Below are 16100 nucleotides of genomic sequence, written 5' to 3' on the forward strand. Positions count from 1 at the left end.
ATTTGGGGTCTGAGTGGTGACAAAGTCTTTTCTTCAGGCTGCTTTTGGACAGCTGATATTTAATAATTTAAATAAATTATTAAATATTTAGTTAATATTTAGTTAATATTTAGGTAATATTTAGTTGATATTTGGTTAAATTGCTCTGAATGAGAAAGGAAACAACTTCCAGCATTCCCACCAATCTGAGAATGTAATAACAGGATCCTGAGCTTGGTTTGCAGAGATTTATGCAAGCACCAGGCTCTTGGTGACTCCCAACTTAATGGGAACGTGGATTGCACCACTTCAAATGGCATTTAAATGGTATTTGACCTTAAATGGTATTTCACAGCATGGAAAAAAAATCCATACATTAATGCTATCCCCTCGAGATTATGGTCAGTGTTCCATGGAGAGGAAGGTGGAGATGTCATGGGCTCACAAAGGGTTCCTTCTTCTGGTCTAAGAGAGCTGGAGGAGCAAGGCCACGAAGGGAAAACCTGGGAATAGCTCTGTACTGGTTTTGGTTTGTGAACTTGAAATTTATTTTTTTTGCTCCCACACGTAACAAGGCAGGATTGAGCCATGGACTGAGTGAAAACAGGATAAAAGGAGCAGGAGAAGTAGAGACAAGCTGGGAATTTCTTCTCAGCAGCAGGGATAAATATAATTTTTTTCCCTGGAATGATTCCATTGAAATGGGATTTTCTTGAGGGGCAGGAATGGGGCAAATCTCCACGTGGGTTTGTGGCCCTGGAGAGCACACACAGCTCTCCTGAGCCACGAATTCCACCCCAGATTCATCCTCCTCCCACATGAGCTTCATGCCACGCTGGAGAAAGGAATGATTTTAGCAGCTGGACAAGTTATCTCGTGCTGTGGAGGTTATTAACCTTTGGAACAAATTATCAGGGAAGTGGAGTTTGCTCTGTGAGTCCTCAAGTGACTCTCTGGAGGCACCTTTTAGTGCAGAGAAATTGCTGGTGGTGGAAACAGCCAAATTTGTCAGGTTGGGTGGCCCTTGATGGACAAGGTGGCAAAGCAGGTGGGGAAATGCCTCTGCCCCGCTTCATTTTTTTTGTGTAGAATCAGAAAATCCTGGAATGGTTTGGGCTGGGAAGGACTTTAAAGCCCATCCAGTGTCATTGCCCAGCCATGGGCAGGGACACCTTCACTACACCGACACATTTTTGAGACTCAAAATGGCAAAATACCAGGGAAATGTGAAACTTTTCCCTGCTGCTTCCATATCACCTCCATGGAAAACTCATTGAGGTGACATTAATTCCAGTCCCTCACCTTTTACAGCAAAACAACGGCGCCCAGACCTCACTCTTGGAAATTAATTGAATAAATTTGGGAGCTAATCATAAATAGAGAGAGGTTAATCGATTCCTCAGGTTGTTGAGGAATTTATACACACTGGGACCTTTAATATATTCAACAAAGCAACGGCACCAAAGGAAATGCACATAGATTTTGTTTTCAAATAAAAATTTCTCATAATTCAAAATCGCCAGTGGGCTCCTTCCTTTCCTGATTTGTACAATTTGTGTTCCCACTGCACAGAAACCACGCTCTGCCTTCATTTGCCTTCACAAGTGACATTGATGTGGCTTTTAAAGCCAGCAGCCTAACGTGTGATTTAGAGTTTCTGAGAAAGAAAATTATAACTCTGGGGGAAGAAATGGCTGCGAAATTTCCATTGCAATCGTTCGGTTTCACTCCGGGGACGAGGCAGCACCTGAGTGGCTGTAAGTCAGTCTCTGTTGCATCTGAATATAGGATAGAGTTTTTAAAAGCACTAAACAGCCTTGTGCTAATGCCTGGCCAAGACAAAGCAGAGCTCTCCAGACTGGCTTTTAAGGCAGGAACAAAACCAGGCTCGGCTGGAGGCCCTGGAGGCTCCACACAAAGCTCTTCCCTTTCAGGCTGCAGCAGCAGCCAAACCCCAGCCCTGCTCCAGAGCCCCCACAGAGGCAGCACTGAAAGGCAGGGCACCCCAGTAAGTGGAGGGGAGGGCAGGGACAGCGAGACAGGAGGGATTTTCAAAGGTTCAGGGGCTCGGGTTCTAATGAAAGTCATCGTGACCTTGCTTTGCTTTCCTCCTTTGAAGCGCGGCAGTTTGTGATGGGGAGATCTTTGCCTGCTCACAATAATTTACAGCGGGCTTTGCCACAGTTCCCAAATCCTGCAGCCTCGTCCTGCACCCTCCTGCTTGCCAAATTCACCACAAGGAGGGACGTCCTCCAGTCTTGGAGAGAAGGGTTGAGTTTCCTGTGGAGAAACTTCTTCCATCGTGAAGAAATAGCCTCAGGTTGCACCAAGGGAGGGTGAGGTTGGATGTTTTTTCCCCCAAAAGAGTTTTCAGGTGTTGAACAAAAGCAGTGCTGGAGTCTCCATCCCCAGTGGGATTTAAAATCCGTGTGGATGTGGCACTTGAGGACGTGATCAGTGGTGGCCTTGGCAGTGAACTCGATGACTGAAGAGAGTTTTTCCAACCTAAGCAATTCCATTCCAGTTTCCAACTTTTCTGACTCCACAGTGAGCACACCCCTGAATCTTGCAGAGCCCTGGATTGTGCCAATCAGCAGGACACGTCCCAGCACTGCAGAGCTCAAGGAGCTGGTGTGATTTCCTCGGATAATTGAAGAGGAAGGAGGATCCAGAGCAGCAGACCAAGCTCTAACCTGAGGTTCTTCTGCAGATTGGAGCTGTAAACAGCTGCAGACCCCCATGAAAAGGGAGCAGAGCCTCATTGCCCAGGGGGATGGTCCACAATGCCAGAGGAGGCTGCTCCCATTCCCATCCTTCCTGCCTCACTCCCACACACTCCAGCCAGAGCTGCTCTGAAGCTGGGAAAGATCAGAGGTGGAGCAGAGAGATGGGCACAAAGTCTTGGTCAGCTTCAGAGTTCGCAGCATTTCCTTTTCCCATCCCCTGAGCTGTAACTGGGATTTGTTTCCAGACCAGGTGTGATCCCACCAGGTTGTTCTGCCTTTTTCCAGTGACTGCACAGCAAAGCTGAACCTGCCCAGGTGACTCAAACTGCATTTAATGGCTTTGAGCTGAAGGGTTGGATGGGATGTTAGAAAGAAATTCCTCCCTGGGAGGGTGGGGAGGGTTGGGATGGAATTCCCAGATTTGCTGTGGCTGCCCCTGGATCCTTGGAAGCATCAAAGGCCAGGCTGGAGCCCCCTGGGACAGTGGGAGGGGTCCCTGCCATGGCAGGGGTGGCTCTGATGGGATTTCAGGTCCCTTCCAAGCCAAAGGAATTCAGGATTCCATGTGCTGGTTTCAATGGGATTTGGGGAAGAAATCTGGGATGTCCCTGGATCCCTGTTCCAGGCCCAGCTGGAGCAGCCTGGGATAGTGGAAGGTGTCCCTGCCCATGGGGGGACTGGATGGACTTGGAGGTCCCCTCCAATCCAAGATCCCATGGGCAGGTTTAGATGGGATATTGGGAAGGAATTCCTGGCTGGGATGGAATTCCCAGAGGAGCTGTGGCTGCCCCTGGATCCCTGGAAGTGTCCAAGACAGGGTTTGGAACACCCTGGGACAGTGGGAGGGGTCCCTGCCATGGCAGGGGTGGCTCTGGGTGGGATTTAAAGTCATTCCCAACCCAAACCATTCCATGGCAGCAACAGAGGAAAACGATGTTCAGAGCACCAAGGCTTCTATTTCCACAAAATCCAGGATAGATGGAGGTAAAATGATGCCTAAAAGAGGTCAGTGTTTATTCAGAGTGTCCTGTCAGGACTGTGCTCAGGGAACCTCTGCCCCGACCTCCGGAGCTCCTGACCTCCCATCCCGCTAAATTAAAGGGATAATGATGAAAAGCACTTCTCTCCTCGTCCAGTAATGTGAGAAGTGCCTGGCAATTAAGCAGCCTTTGAGGATGACACCGCTGATTATTTCAGGACAATCAAGTCAGGGCAGAGAAATGGGGTTGGAATGGCAAGAGCAGTGTCAGAGGCACAGTTAAACAATGCTGGTTCTCCTGTCATTCCCACCAATTATTGCAGGAGGGGGAGAAGGAAAACTATTTATAACCTGTCAGTCTCCAGAAACCACAATTATGATGATTTAATTAACACATGGAGAGGCTTTAGGCAATCACATCGTTCTAAATTTAAGAAGCAGCACATTTCAGGCCCAAGATGATTTAGAACATTAACAAATGCTGGTTGAACGGGGGCAGGAGTTTGATGGCCTTGTTGGTTCCTTTTAAAGCATCCATCATGGCCCAAAGATAATCCAAAAGGCCTTGGCAGTGAAGGATGGGAGCAGGGAGGAACCAGCAGAGCTTCCAGAGGCCATCCCACAGAAAGAGAAGCTGATTTTTAATGAGCACTGACTGATAACGAGCAAAACCACACAACTCAAGTCCCTTCATCAAAGTGTGGTGGAAAAGCCTGGGAAAATGGGGTTTGGGTGGATGGAAAAGCCTGGAATAATGGGGTTTGGGTGGATGGGAGTGCAAGACATGGAGAGTGAGCCTGACCTTCCCCATGGACCCCTCAGAGCCTGCACTCAGTGCCAAAGGGGCCCTTCCTTGGCCTTGGAGGAGGGAATGACAGGAATGAGGGATTTGTCTTTATAAACCAGCTCTGGGTCTGCTGGGAGATAAAACCAGCACTGAGAGAGAAAAGGAACAATGGGATGGATTCCACTGATTGATGAATTTAAAAAGATATTTGCCTTTACAAATAAACTGTAGGGTTACTGATAAATGAAATTGGATATTGAGAGATGGAAGAAGCAATGGGGAAAAACCATGAATTCTGTAAGAATTAAAAATGCAAAGGGAGGGTTGTACATTAGAGGGGAATCTCAGGGATCAGGGGTTTGGGAAGTCTGGGCCTCTCAATGATCTCAGCCCATGGGGAAAGAGAGAGGGAAATTGGGATAAAAAGGGAGGGGAGTCCTCCAAAAATGTGAGAGAGCCCAGGGGAATGTCCCATGGCCTCTGCCTTTATCCCAATAAAGCTCCAGGGCTCCTCTGGCTCCTTTTGGACACTCTGGAGTTTGTGGATTCATTTTCCTGACAGCCTGGAGCTCTGCAGTGAGGTCTAACCTGAGGTCTAACCTTGGGCTGAACTGTTCCATCCCTGGGCTGAGATCTCGAGCATCCAAAGCCAGGATATTGCCAAAGGATCCCCAAATCCTGGGCTGCTCCACTCCCTGGCCAGCTCCTCCCAGGAAATCACCCTTCAGGTCTCATTTCCTCTTTCTGGCTCACATTATTTGCTGTGTCCCGTTCTCCCAGGCACAAAAATTACTCCTTTAGTGTTTCCACACAGTGATTAAACCTGGGAGTTGTCAGCTGCTGCCCAAACACAAATAATTCTTCCCTTCTTCCACCAGCTATTGCTCTTTAATTGGATTAACTGTCAAGTAATATAAAGGAAAATCCTACTTCTTCCATATTTCACCATCAATTGCTTCTTGATTGGATCAGCACCCAAGGAACACAAAGGAAATCCCACTTCAAGAACAAAAATCTTGACCAGGGTTTACACGGAGGGAAATAAAAATTACAAAGACCCTCCTGCTCTCTGAGTGGTTCTTTCATTCACAGCCTGTCAGATGTGGGAGCTGCTGGTTGCTTTTCCCACTCCAGGAGCAGCTGGAAGCCCTGGCCCCAAAGTTTTGTACCCCACTCAATCCCAGGCTCTGCTGCTGCCTTGAAGGATGTGCCACATCCCCTGCACGTTTCACACCCAGGGACTCCACAGCCAGCTCGTTTCTCTCCTGATGCAGCCCTTCTGCAGCTGAAATGCCCAGCAAGGAAACGTTCAGTGGTTTTATTTGACCGAAGGGTTTGCAAATCTCACGATAAAAATCGAGGATAAAACCAATCTTCCCCACGAACAAAACACACACCTGTACAAGGACACGACATCCAAGGTCCCCCTGGATCACGGTCAAATTGATCATGTTGGTTTTCACCACAGCCTAAACACACAAATATTATTTTTTTTCTTTTTGTTATTGTGCATTTCAGAGGAAACGGAATAAAACTGTGTTGGTGAAAGGGGAAAAAAAAGGAACCTTTAGAGCACAGAGATTTTGCTTAAGATCGCCAAGAATGTGATGTAGGAGAAATGAGGAGAATGTTCCTTATCTCATGAGTTTTGAGAAGTTCAAGTACAAATGGAAAGAAAGTCCCACAAAGGACAGAAAACAAAGCATCCCCACAAAGCCTTGCTGTAGGAAATTGCCCACGGATGGAGAGACAGCCCTGGACCACTGAGCTTTGAGGAGACTCTGCCTTGCCAGCTCCTGTCCCACCCAATTTTATTCAAATGGATCTAAAGAACCCCAAAAGAAATCTATATTTGAGCTAAGAAACCAAGGGGGAGTTTTGCTGCAGCTGGACATGCACAGAAGGTGAGAAATCAGAGATAATCAGCATTTTCTGGCCTTCCCTTCCTTCTCCTTCTTGGAATTCCCAATCCATTGCCCATGACAACACCAGGACTGATCCATCTGCCAGGAAGAGATTCCTTGTAAATTAAATTCCTCGTAAATTAAAAAGGCAAAGACAAGAGAGCCTCTGCTGTCATCCCTTCCCTGTGTCCTACAGCTCCAACAAAACAGAATTCTGCAGCCTGGGACAGAGCTGACAACTCCCTGGAAACCCCTCAGCACGGATCCACTCATCTTTAGTGCAGGTGGGAAATGCAGAGGTGATCTGAGCTCATGTGGCTGCACAAGGGGCAGAGGTGATAAAAGCTGAGCAGTGTCAGACGTTTCTGGCTGCAGCCCATCCGTGTTCAGGGCTGGAATTCCTGCCTGGAATGGCAGTCCCGGGGTGCTGGGAGTGCTGTAAACACGGATTTGGGATTTCTCACACACATTTCTCATGTCACAGCGTTTACAGCACGGATAACAGGGTGGAGGGATGAACATTTCCAGTGCTGGCAGCTCCTGCTGGGAGAGACAGAATTCCAATGGCTCCAGGAGCTTCCCCAGGCCCTGAACCACAATCCCAAGGGATCTGAAACCTGCAGGTGATTTCTGCCAGGGGCAGCTGGTCCAAAGGAAGGTCCAGGAGCAGAGCAAACCATGAACACAGCCCTGGTTATTCCCAGCCTGCTCTGTGCCACTGCAGCCACTGGATTTCAGGAAAAATTCCCAACACCCAGACTCAGGTCAGCTCTGCTATCCAGGAGAGTCCCAGGAACATTTCCAGCAGCAGGAACATTCCCTAATAAAATTGTTTGCCCCTCCCAGCCTGTGTCTTGCATTTTGTGTGTGTTCAAAATTCAAACCCACAACTGAAGAGATTCCTTCCCCAGTTCCACGAGCTTTGTCCCTGCTGGCATGAGCTCCACCGTGAGCTGTTCCTTTGTCCTCCTCAAAACACTGGCAGCACATCACAGAGTGCAAGCAAAGGCAGGGGAAGGGGGAAGAGCAAGGGAAAGGGAGCTGGAGAGGGAAAAGGGCATCTGTCACAATTCCAGGAGTGCAGGAATCCCTCACCAGGAATGTAGCAGGAATAACAAGTGTCCTCCTGCCTTGTACAAAGCTCTCCAGTGCAGCAGCCTCTCCATCTGAGCACCCTCACGGGGCACAGCTTAAACCACGGAGGTTCTGGGAAGTGGCAACGTTTGGGGAAGCGGGGAAAAAGGTGAAGAGGAAGCAGAGGGAGGGAGGATGATCCCAGCTGGACATTGTGCCTGAGGCTGGGAATCCACAGCGCAATTACAGAGCTCTGTTAATGAGCTGTCAGCCTCAGGACGGGACCTAAAGGAGCAAATGCAATGCCTGGAATCTGCTCAGGGAAGTTCCCCAGCTCGGGAGAGTTTGAGAGGGGTGGGTTCAGCTCCTTCCTTTGCCCCTGAGCTCTGCATCACCCCCAAGGTCTCAGCAGCACCTGTATCCCGAGCCCAAATTCCTGACGAGCTCCTCTCTCAGCCAGGCACCAGAGGAAGCACCGAGTAAGAGTTTCAGAAGTGTTCCACATCCTCCTGCACTTCCTTTCCAAATTTGCAGCCCTCAATTGCTGCAGGAGGCACAGCTGGCTCAGCTCCGCCGGAAACACGGCCAGTCAATTTTGGGAACATCTTTGGGAACTCTCACACTTTACAAGTGCTGAGCCCAGGGAAATTTTGCCCCCTGTGCATTTCTTGCTACATCGCTGGTGCCTCTCCAGCACAGCTCCCCTTGGGCTGGGGTTATATTTGCAACACCAAGGGCAAATAAAGGCTCGGAGAGGTAAAAACTGCCCCATCCCTGGGATGTCCAAGGCCAGGCTGGGTCTTGGAGCAATGCAGAAGGTCCCTGCCCATGGCAGGGGGTGGCACTGGGTGATTTTAAAGGTTCCTTCCATCCAAACCATTTTATGATTCAAGGATTTCTAAAATGTGCCTTCTCTGGGCCCCTTCTGAGCTGCTCCTCCCGTGGGCAGAGCTCTGAGGAGCAGCACTGCCACCTTCTCCTTTCCTGACCCTCCCCATTCAAACCCAGGGCTTGGGACACTTGCCTTGGGCTGATCCACCCTCAGCTCACAGCCCAACACCAACCTGGGTTCCACAGGCACGGAGGGCTGGAGGAAGAGAGGAGGGAAGGAGCAGAAAGTTCACAAAGTTAACACTGCTCGTCCTGCTGTGTCCCAGAAGGGTCCCTGGAAAGGAACCCCCGGTGCTTTGGCCCTGCAGCGAGCACAAAGGGTTAATGAAGAGTTTCTGCTCCCATTCTCCTCCCTCCTCTCCTCCAGGTCCTGCTCTTTGCCATCTCCCACCTGTGGGATCTCCCTTTCCACTCCCCCAGGCTCTGATGGGCTCACAGCTCAGCCGTGGGGTCCTTGCTCAGCATTTCTCACAAACCCCTCAGGCTGGTGACCAAAGGAAATGCAGCCACTGCTCTTAAAAGAATTTTAAAAATGTAAAATTCAGGCAGTCCTTCAGTGATTTGTCCCATGAGGTCACAACACCCCCTGAGCTCAGGCTGGGCTCCCAGGACACCCCTTTTAATGCTGAGTTACAGAACTGAAACCTCATCCTAAACCCTCTCTGGAGATGGAAATATTCTGGTTTATCCTCTTTGCTTCTTGCTCCAAGCAGCACCACGATGTTTAATAAATAAATAATAAAAGCAGCATGCCAACATTTCCCTTCAAATTAAGCTCAGAAGAAGGTCTGCAGCAGCCCACCAAGGCTGCATATGTTTAATTCCTTTCTCAATGTACTTCTTCCCAATGGAAAGAGGGGAAGGAGCAGAATTCCAGCTGAAGGTGACTGTGTGTGTCTGATTTAAAACGTGTGAAACCAGTGACAACCAGCCCTGTTTGCACTCCTGTGTCCCTGTGTGTGAACAGGTGGCTGTTTATCCACGGGGTATGGCCAGACATGGAGAAGGAGAGGTGTAAAAAGCGACCTCACAGTGCTCAGTTCACACAAAAAAGCTGTTCACCTGTCTGCCTGGTGTTTGTTTTGTCCCTGCCAGCCTGGGAAAGGGGACAGCAATGACCTTCCAGGAGACAGAAACATTTTCCTTCTCCCCACAGCACCTTCCCAGCCAGCCATTCCCAGATATTCTGTGAGTGTGACACGCACGAAATACAGAATACCATAGCTGGCTTCATGAAATCCCTTTTTACAGCTTCCAGATCTCCAGCAAACGCACAAATAAACGGGAAAGTGAGAGGGAGGGAGATGCACAAAGCAAATCCCAGGCTGAGTGGAGCAGCATTCTGCTAACTGGATGGCCAGAGCCAAAATCGGGAGCATCCAGAGTTATTTTAGCAAGCCTTGCCAAGAGACTAAAGAGACGAGCCCAGGCCAGGTGTCAGTGATTATAATCCCACTGCTGCCAAAGTCGCTCCTGTTTGCAGCCAGCCTGCCTTTGGCTCCCTCTCCCCAGCACAAGGAATCATTCCTGAAGCAGGGATTGGCAAAAGCAGCCCCACAAAGCACAGCTGCACCTGCTCCAGGGCAGCTCTCACCTGTGGGTCTCTGCTGAATGCTCAGAACCTCGTGGAATTTTAAAACAAAGCCGTCCCCGGAGCTGCTGTGGAGGAAAGAAGCCGTGGAAATATCTCAGCACGTTGTTCCCAGGCCAGTTCTGCCGTGGAAATGGGTGGTTTATGGAGATGAGCTGGAGGCTTCCACACCCAAAATGATCCCTGGGAAGGTCCCAGCTCTGCTCGCCTGACCTCAAAAACCACCCCAGCACCCACTGCAGTGTCTGATCGAGCATCTCCTTCCTGTCCCAGTTCAGGTGGAACTGCTCCACCGTCCTTTCCCAAACCCACACCATTTGTGGACCCTCAGCTGCCCCCAGGCACGGGGGCTGAACACGAGAGCAGACAATACTTCGGAAAACATTGCTAAAAGAAATAAAATCCATCAACTGCTGAGCAATGAGTCCCGGAGCCTGCCTGCCCTCACACAGGTATCCAGGCACTCCTTTCTCCTCGGAGGGCTTCTTTTTTTGGGAGAAACCTCAGGCTGAGCACAGGGAATGAGCCAGGCAGCCCCGGTGGAGGATGGGCCTGAGCTGCATCACACCTGCACAAAACAATCGTTTTCCACAAGTACAGGTAAATTGGGAAATAAAGAGAGGTCCCATTTCCTATTTTTTTTCACCAAACACAAACCCTTTCCACTGCTGAAGACTCTACAAGGGTTTTTTTTTTACCATTTTTAAGTGCTGTACAGTGAATATCTCTCCTTTTACAAGTGGAACCTTGTAGCTATGGAGACGCAGAATGTCAAATCCAAGCTGAAGACAGGATTTCAGTGGGGGCTTTGGGTTGCTACATGTGCCTTCAATGATCTGCTTTCCATCTCCTGAAGTCTTTATTATTCTCTCTTATTTATTAGTCTCTAACAGCATGCAAAGAGCCACTGGATGTTCAGGAACGACACGAACACAGAGTGACCTGTCAGACACAGCTCTGGGGCATCCTGCACAGGCTGATTTACACCCAGGGGGACCACAGACCCCCCCTCGGTCCTGCAGAGTTGTCATCGGTTTGATTTCACCCCAATGAAACCGTTCTGGTGCTGCCACAGCACCTGGAGCCCAGGTGAGCTGGGGTCCCCTGGTGTTGAGTGCTGTGTGTAACAACCACTGGGGGAATTAAACCACACTGCACCTCTTGGACCTTGTCATTACCTGCTGTAATCCCAATGATCCGAATTCCAGTCTCCCAAACATCATCCCTACCTTCTGTGATCCAAAATGCATTAGGGATGATGGTGTCATTACCTGGATGCTCAGTTATGATGTGCACATTCATCTGTTTACCACCATGGAATAAATTAAACAACATTTTAGTCAAGCTAATGAAACCTCAGTGGTGTTAAAGCTGAGTGGGAATGGGACAGAGCCTTCCAAAGCTCTTTGTGACAGCCAGGGGAAATTCAACAGAGCTTGAACATCATTCATTTCCTACTTGTGCTGGTACCAGTGAATAAACCAAACCACACACCTTAATTCTGTGTTTTCTTGGAGCGATGACAGGGACAGGGCAGGAGGTTTTCTGTTCTGAACACAACATTGTTCCAGAGAAAGCAACCCCAAACCCCTGCATCTTTCTTCCTTCCCCTTCACTCCACAGTCCAAAACCACCTGGGGATTTCAGGTGCCAAATATGAAACATCTCAAAGGCGCCCCATTGTCAGAGGGTGAAAACGCTGGGTTTGGAACAATCCAGATCCCAGAACTGCAGATCTGTGATCTCTCATCTCTGCTCATCTTCACCACACCTCCCACAGCACCCGGGTGCCAAAGCCAGGGCTCAGAATTCCCACAGCCAACCCCAGCCTGCACAAAGGGTGGGATAAACTCCAACAGGCACAGGAAACACTCTCAGGCAGAACATCCCCAGCCAAGGAAGCAAAGTCCACCTGGTGCCACATCTCAGCAGGATTAAGGGACCAGGACTGCAGTGGAATTGTGCAAATCCTCCTTTGCCAGCTCTAAACAAGCAGCAGCATTCCAAGCAAACCCATCCCCTGCATCCACAGCAGGGGAGTCATGGGCAGGAGAGCAACAAAACAATTTGGAATTTCCTTGCAAAGCCGGACAGCAGAAGAGAAGTGCTGAGAGCTTTTCCTGACTGTGCTTCCTGTGTTGCTGGGTCAGATCCTGACACGGCCTGAAGATTGTGGAAATCAACTCCAGCAGGGCTGTCTACGCCTCCACTGATCACTGAAATGAAATTAAACCCTCCAGGAATCCCCTTCTCCCAACCCAGACATTTGCAAATGTGCTGTTTGACAAAGGCTCACGTCCAGAGGAGCCTCTGTGCTCCTGCTCCAAGGAAAAACAACTCCAAGATCCTGCTGCAGTCCTGTTGTCCTCTGGTTTGCTCCAGAACCAGATCAGAAATGCAGGAAATCTTTGGCATTATCATTAAATAGGCCATAAACCCCTCAAGATTTGATGTGGGGTCTGGAGAAAAGAGGTTTCCATACTTAGTTTTATACCAGAAAAAGCTCTTAAGCTCCTCTGTTTCTACCAATCCACTAAAAATAGGATTCTCTTGTAGCCACAGCTCATCAAATGGGTGCAAACCGGAGGAGAACAACACTCCAGATGCCTTTATCACAGTTGTTGACTCCAACTTAATCGCTTTTTTAATAAGTCTTAATTATTCAAAATAATCACCATCCCTTCCCTGCCTGTTGTCATTTAACGCGAGAGAACCTTGCACAGAGCAAACCCCAAAGCAGGGGAAGGAAAAAAAAAAAAAAAAAAAAGAACAAAATCTCATTAATCTTTCTAATATTCAGAGATACCTCAAGAGCTTCGAACATTTACCTCTCCTTCCCAGCAGCTGAAATGGTTTTAGGAGGATCATGGTTCATACCTCGCATTCCCTGGAGCCAGAGATGGTGTAGGTGCAGGGCCCAGATCCATTAACGGATACATCCATGGTCTCAGAGTTTGTTGGCTTGTAGTCCACGTAATATTCCTGCAAAGGGGAGTTCATTTGCCTCTCCGACTCCCGGGCCTTTTTCCTGCGCCTCTTCATGAGCGTGTGCTGCTGCAGCTGCTTCATGCTGGCGGGATAACGCTTCCAGGACACGTAGATGACCAGCAGGATCATGGCCACCGAGAGGAAGAGGGCCACGCTCCCCGCGATGATCTTGTGGAAGGACACGTGCTCGTACTCCGGCTCCACCGCGGCCGTCGGCGTGTCTGCGGAAGGGCTCGGCGCGGCGGATGTGGGCTGGTGGCTTTCCAGTTTGGAAACGGTGGGTTTGGGGATGAGCACGGGTCTCTGAGGGGTTTTGGGAGCCTGGTAGGACCTTTCAGTAGCCACCACCTGGATTTCGGCACAGATGTTGTAGGTTTCCACAGCGTCGCTCACCTTCTCGCCCTGGATGTGTTTGGGGCCTGCACAGATCATGGTGCTCTCCTTATTTCCCTTGAAATTCTTAAGCCAATTAAACAGGGGGCAAATGCTTCGAGTACATTCCCACATATTCCCGGACAGAGTGATGGAGATGAGCGAGATCCACGTGTTGATGGTCTCCTGCGAGATGTTGGTGAGTTTGTTGGAATCCAGGTTCAGCTTTTGCAGGTTGGGCAGGCACTGGAAGGTGCCGGGCTCTACCCCTGCGATGTCGTTGCCCGATAAATCCAAGTTGTGCAAGGAACTCCATGTCCACGTCAAGCCCTGGCTGATGGAGCGGATCCTATTCCACTGCAAGTAAATGGAGCGGAGGTTGAAGAGCCGCGGGAAGTGGGCAAAATTGATCTTAGAAAACTGGTTGTGCTCCAAGTGGAGCTCTGTCAGCTTCAACAGGCCGGCGAAGGCGTTGCGGGACAGGCTCCGCAGGCGGTTGTAGCCCAGATCCAGGAAGTCGAGGTTGCGGCAGTCCTGGAACACGCGGATGGGGACGGTTTTCAGCGAGTTCGACCTCAGGTGCAGGATCAGGAGCTTGCGGAGCCCCTTGAACTGCTCCGCCTGCAGCACCTGCAGCTTGTTGTAGGACAGGTCCAGGTTGCGCAGGTTGGGCACGGGGTGGAAGGTCTTGTTGTGCAGGTGGGTGATTTTGTTGGAGCTCAGGATCAGCTCCTTCAGCCGGCGGATCCCCTGGAAGGCGTCCTCGTCCACGGAGCTGATGTAGTTGTGGTCCAGGTACAGCCAGATGAGCTGGTTGAGGCCGGCGAACTGGTGGGATTTGAGCTTCTGGATGCTGTTGTAGCGCAGGGACAAGCCCTGGGAGCCGCCGGAGATGTTGTGGGGGATGTCTCGGAAGGCGTGCGACTCGCAGTACACGATCTTGCCGTCGCAGCGGCAGTTCTTGGGGCAGGCACGCTGGGCACCCGCCAGCCCCAACAGCAGCGCCAGGGGAAGCAGCCCCAGCAGCACCCCGGAGCCTCCCCGCTGCTTGATTACATGGAAACCTGCAACATCCCAAAGGAAAAAGGGCCATTGGAAAGCCTTGCAGATAAATTAGCGGATTACGCGTCGCTGGGGGGCTCGGGGGCAGCCCGAGCCGGGCAGAGGGGATTTAGGAGACAACCTGTTCTCCTCCTGCCTCGACCCTTTGTGGTGCAAATCGCCGTCCTTGCAGCGCCTGCCTGGCCGTCTCTGCTGCCCCCATCACCTCCAGACGCCCCCAGGAGCACCGGGAGCCGGTTCCCTCCCGGCTGTGCTCCTGTCCCCCGGCTCTCCCGGGAGCTGGGGCGTCCTCACTCAGCGCTCCGTGCCGAGCTTTGAACAATAAACATATTTGTCAAGTCACTGTGCTGGATGCTCCATAGTGCTGGAGAGGAAATGAGCCAGAGCTTCTGCTCCTACGTGCTGCTCAACGTGTTCCTCAAGGAGAGCAACTGCAAGTGCAGTCCCCCCCAAAATCACCCCAGGAAGAGTGAAATCCACTTCTGCTGAAGTTTGATCCATCTTTATAATGTGTATTTATTGTAAAATGAGGCACTCAGTTTAAAGGTTTTACTCTTTGCACTGAGTGATTGGGGTTTAAGAGTAGGTTTAAGTAAAACTCGTGGGTTTTGTGTACCTAAAATACAGAAATAGATGCAGAGAAACAAAGTTCATCCACACAGAGAAGTGTACCAGGAATGCTGGCATGGGACCCCAATGCCAGGTAAAAAAAGGAGTTGTATTCCTTTCAAATGAACCACTGCCTCAACCCACGTTCATTTAAACTTATCCACATATGGCCGTGAATACCTAAACCATTATTAATTTGAATTAATCCAGCAGATGATGAAAATACCCACCCCAACACTTCCAGATAGCAGCAAACCCAGAAAGTTTAAAGGGGGATGCTTTTCTTTCAATTCCTCTCTCCTGACTGATTTTCAGGGTTTGCCTTTAAGATGTCATATTTGTCATGCAGCAGCAGCGCTGGATGTGAGGACATATGTAATAATTGAATATATAGAATCCTGAATAATTATGAGAGGGCGTGGAGGGGGTGTCAGAATCCCCAACACCCATCTGCACGCCTGGAATAATTTTAGGGCTGCTGCCTCTGTCCAGAGTTGCAGCCTTGCTGAGAATGAAAATGCATTCTTCCAACAGGAAATATTTCAAGGGCTCATATCTCCTTGATAAATAATCACCTTATTATTTGCCACGCACACACAAAACCAACCCAGTGCTGCAGGTCTTTAATCCAATTTTAAAGCAAGGGGCAATCTGCAAAAAAATGATTCCTGATCTAGAATGCCCCTGCCTTCCACTTTCATGGGTACATTTTGTAATTTAAATCCTCAGTTTTTTTTGCTCCGTCCTCTTTGCCAGCAGCAGCCAGCTCTAGATATATGTTCTGGCTGTTACAGACTCGGGGGCTGGGGAGGGGGGAAGGAAGGAGGGGAATAAACCTGTCACACGCGGAAAAAAAAAAAAAAAAAAAACCCCAAAAAAACCAAAAAAACAAAAAACCCGACTGGCAAATGACTGCTGGAAATGTAGCAGAGGTACCAGGGGCATCTTTTCAGCCTCTTCAAAACCACCTATGCAAGAAACAACTCCCCCCTCCCTCCCCTTTGCTTCCCACATCCTGAGAAGGGTTAGCGCCAGCCCGGCTGTGCCGGGGGATCGGGGGGTGAAGCCGGCTGGAATTTGGGGAGCCGGGCACAGCCCGCGCAGGTGTGGGGGGCACAGGGGCTTTGCTCGGGGGGCA

General features: G+C 49.9%; 1 protein-coding gene across 4 annotated transcripts in view; it reads right to left on the minus strand.

Annotated features, from left to right (window-relative positions):
• LRRTM4 (leucine rich repeat transmembrane neuronal 4) overlaps nt 1-16100 on the minus strand; it is a 204552-nt gene that overhangs the window by 187294 nt on the left and 1158 nt on the right. For 3 of the 4 annotated variants that reach the window (XM_014885181.2, XM_088180104.1, XM_088180103.1), the window contains exon 2: nt 12809-14355. In XM_014885181.2, coding sequence (XP_014740667.1) covers nt 12809-14355 — 1547 coding nt within the window. Of the gene's footprint in view, nt 1-12759; nt 14356-16100 lie in introns of all 4 variants that reach the window. The other variant, XM_088180105.1, reaches the window with a different exon arrangement.

The sequence above is a fragment of the Sturnus vulgaris genome, chromosome 28 (genome assembly GCF_052056855.1).
Source record: "Sturnus vulgaris isolate bStuVul1 chromosome 28, bStuVul1.hap1, whole genome shotgun sequence".
Classification (NCBI taxonomy): domain Eukaryota; kingdom Metazoa; phylum Chordata; class Aves; order Passeriformes; family Sturnidae; genus Sturnus; species Sturnus vulgaris.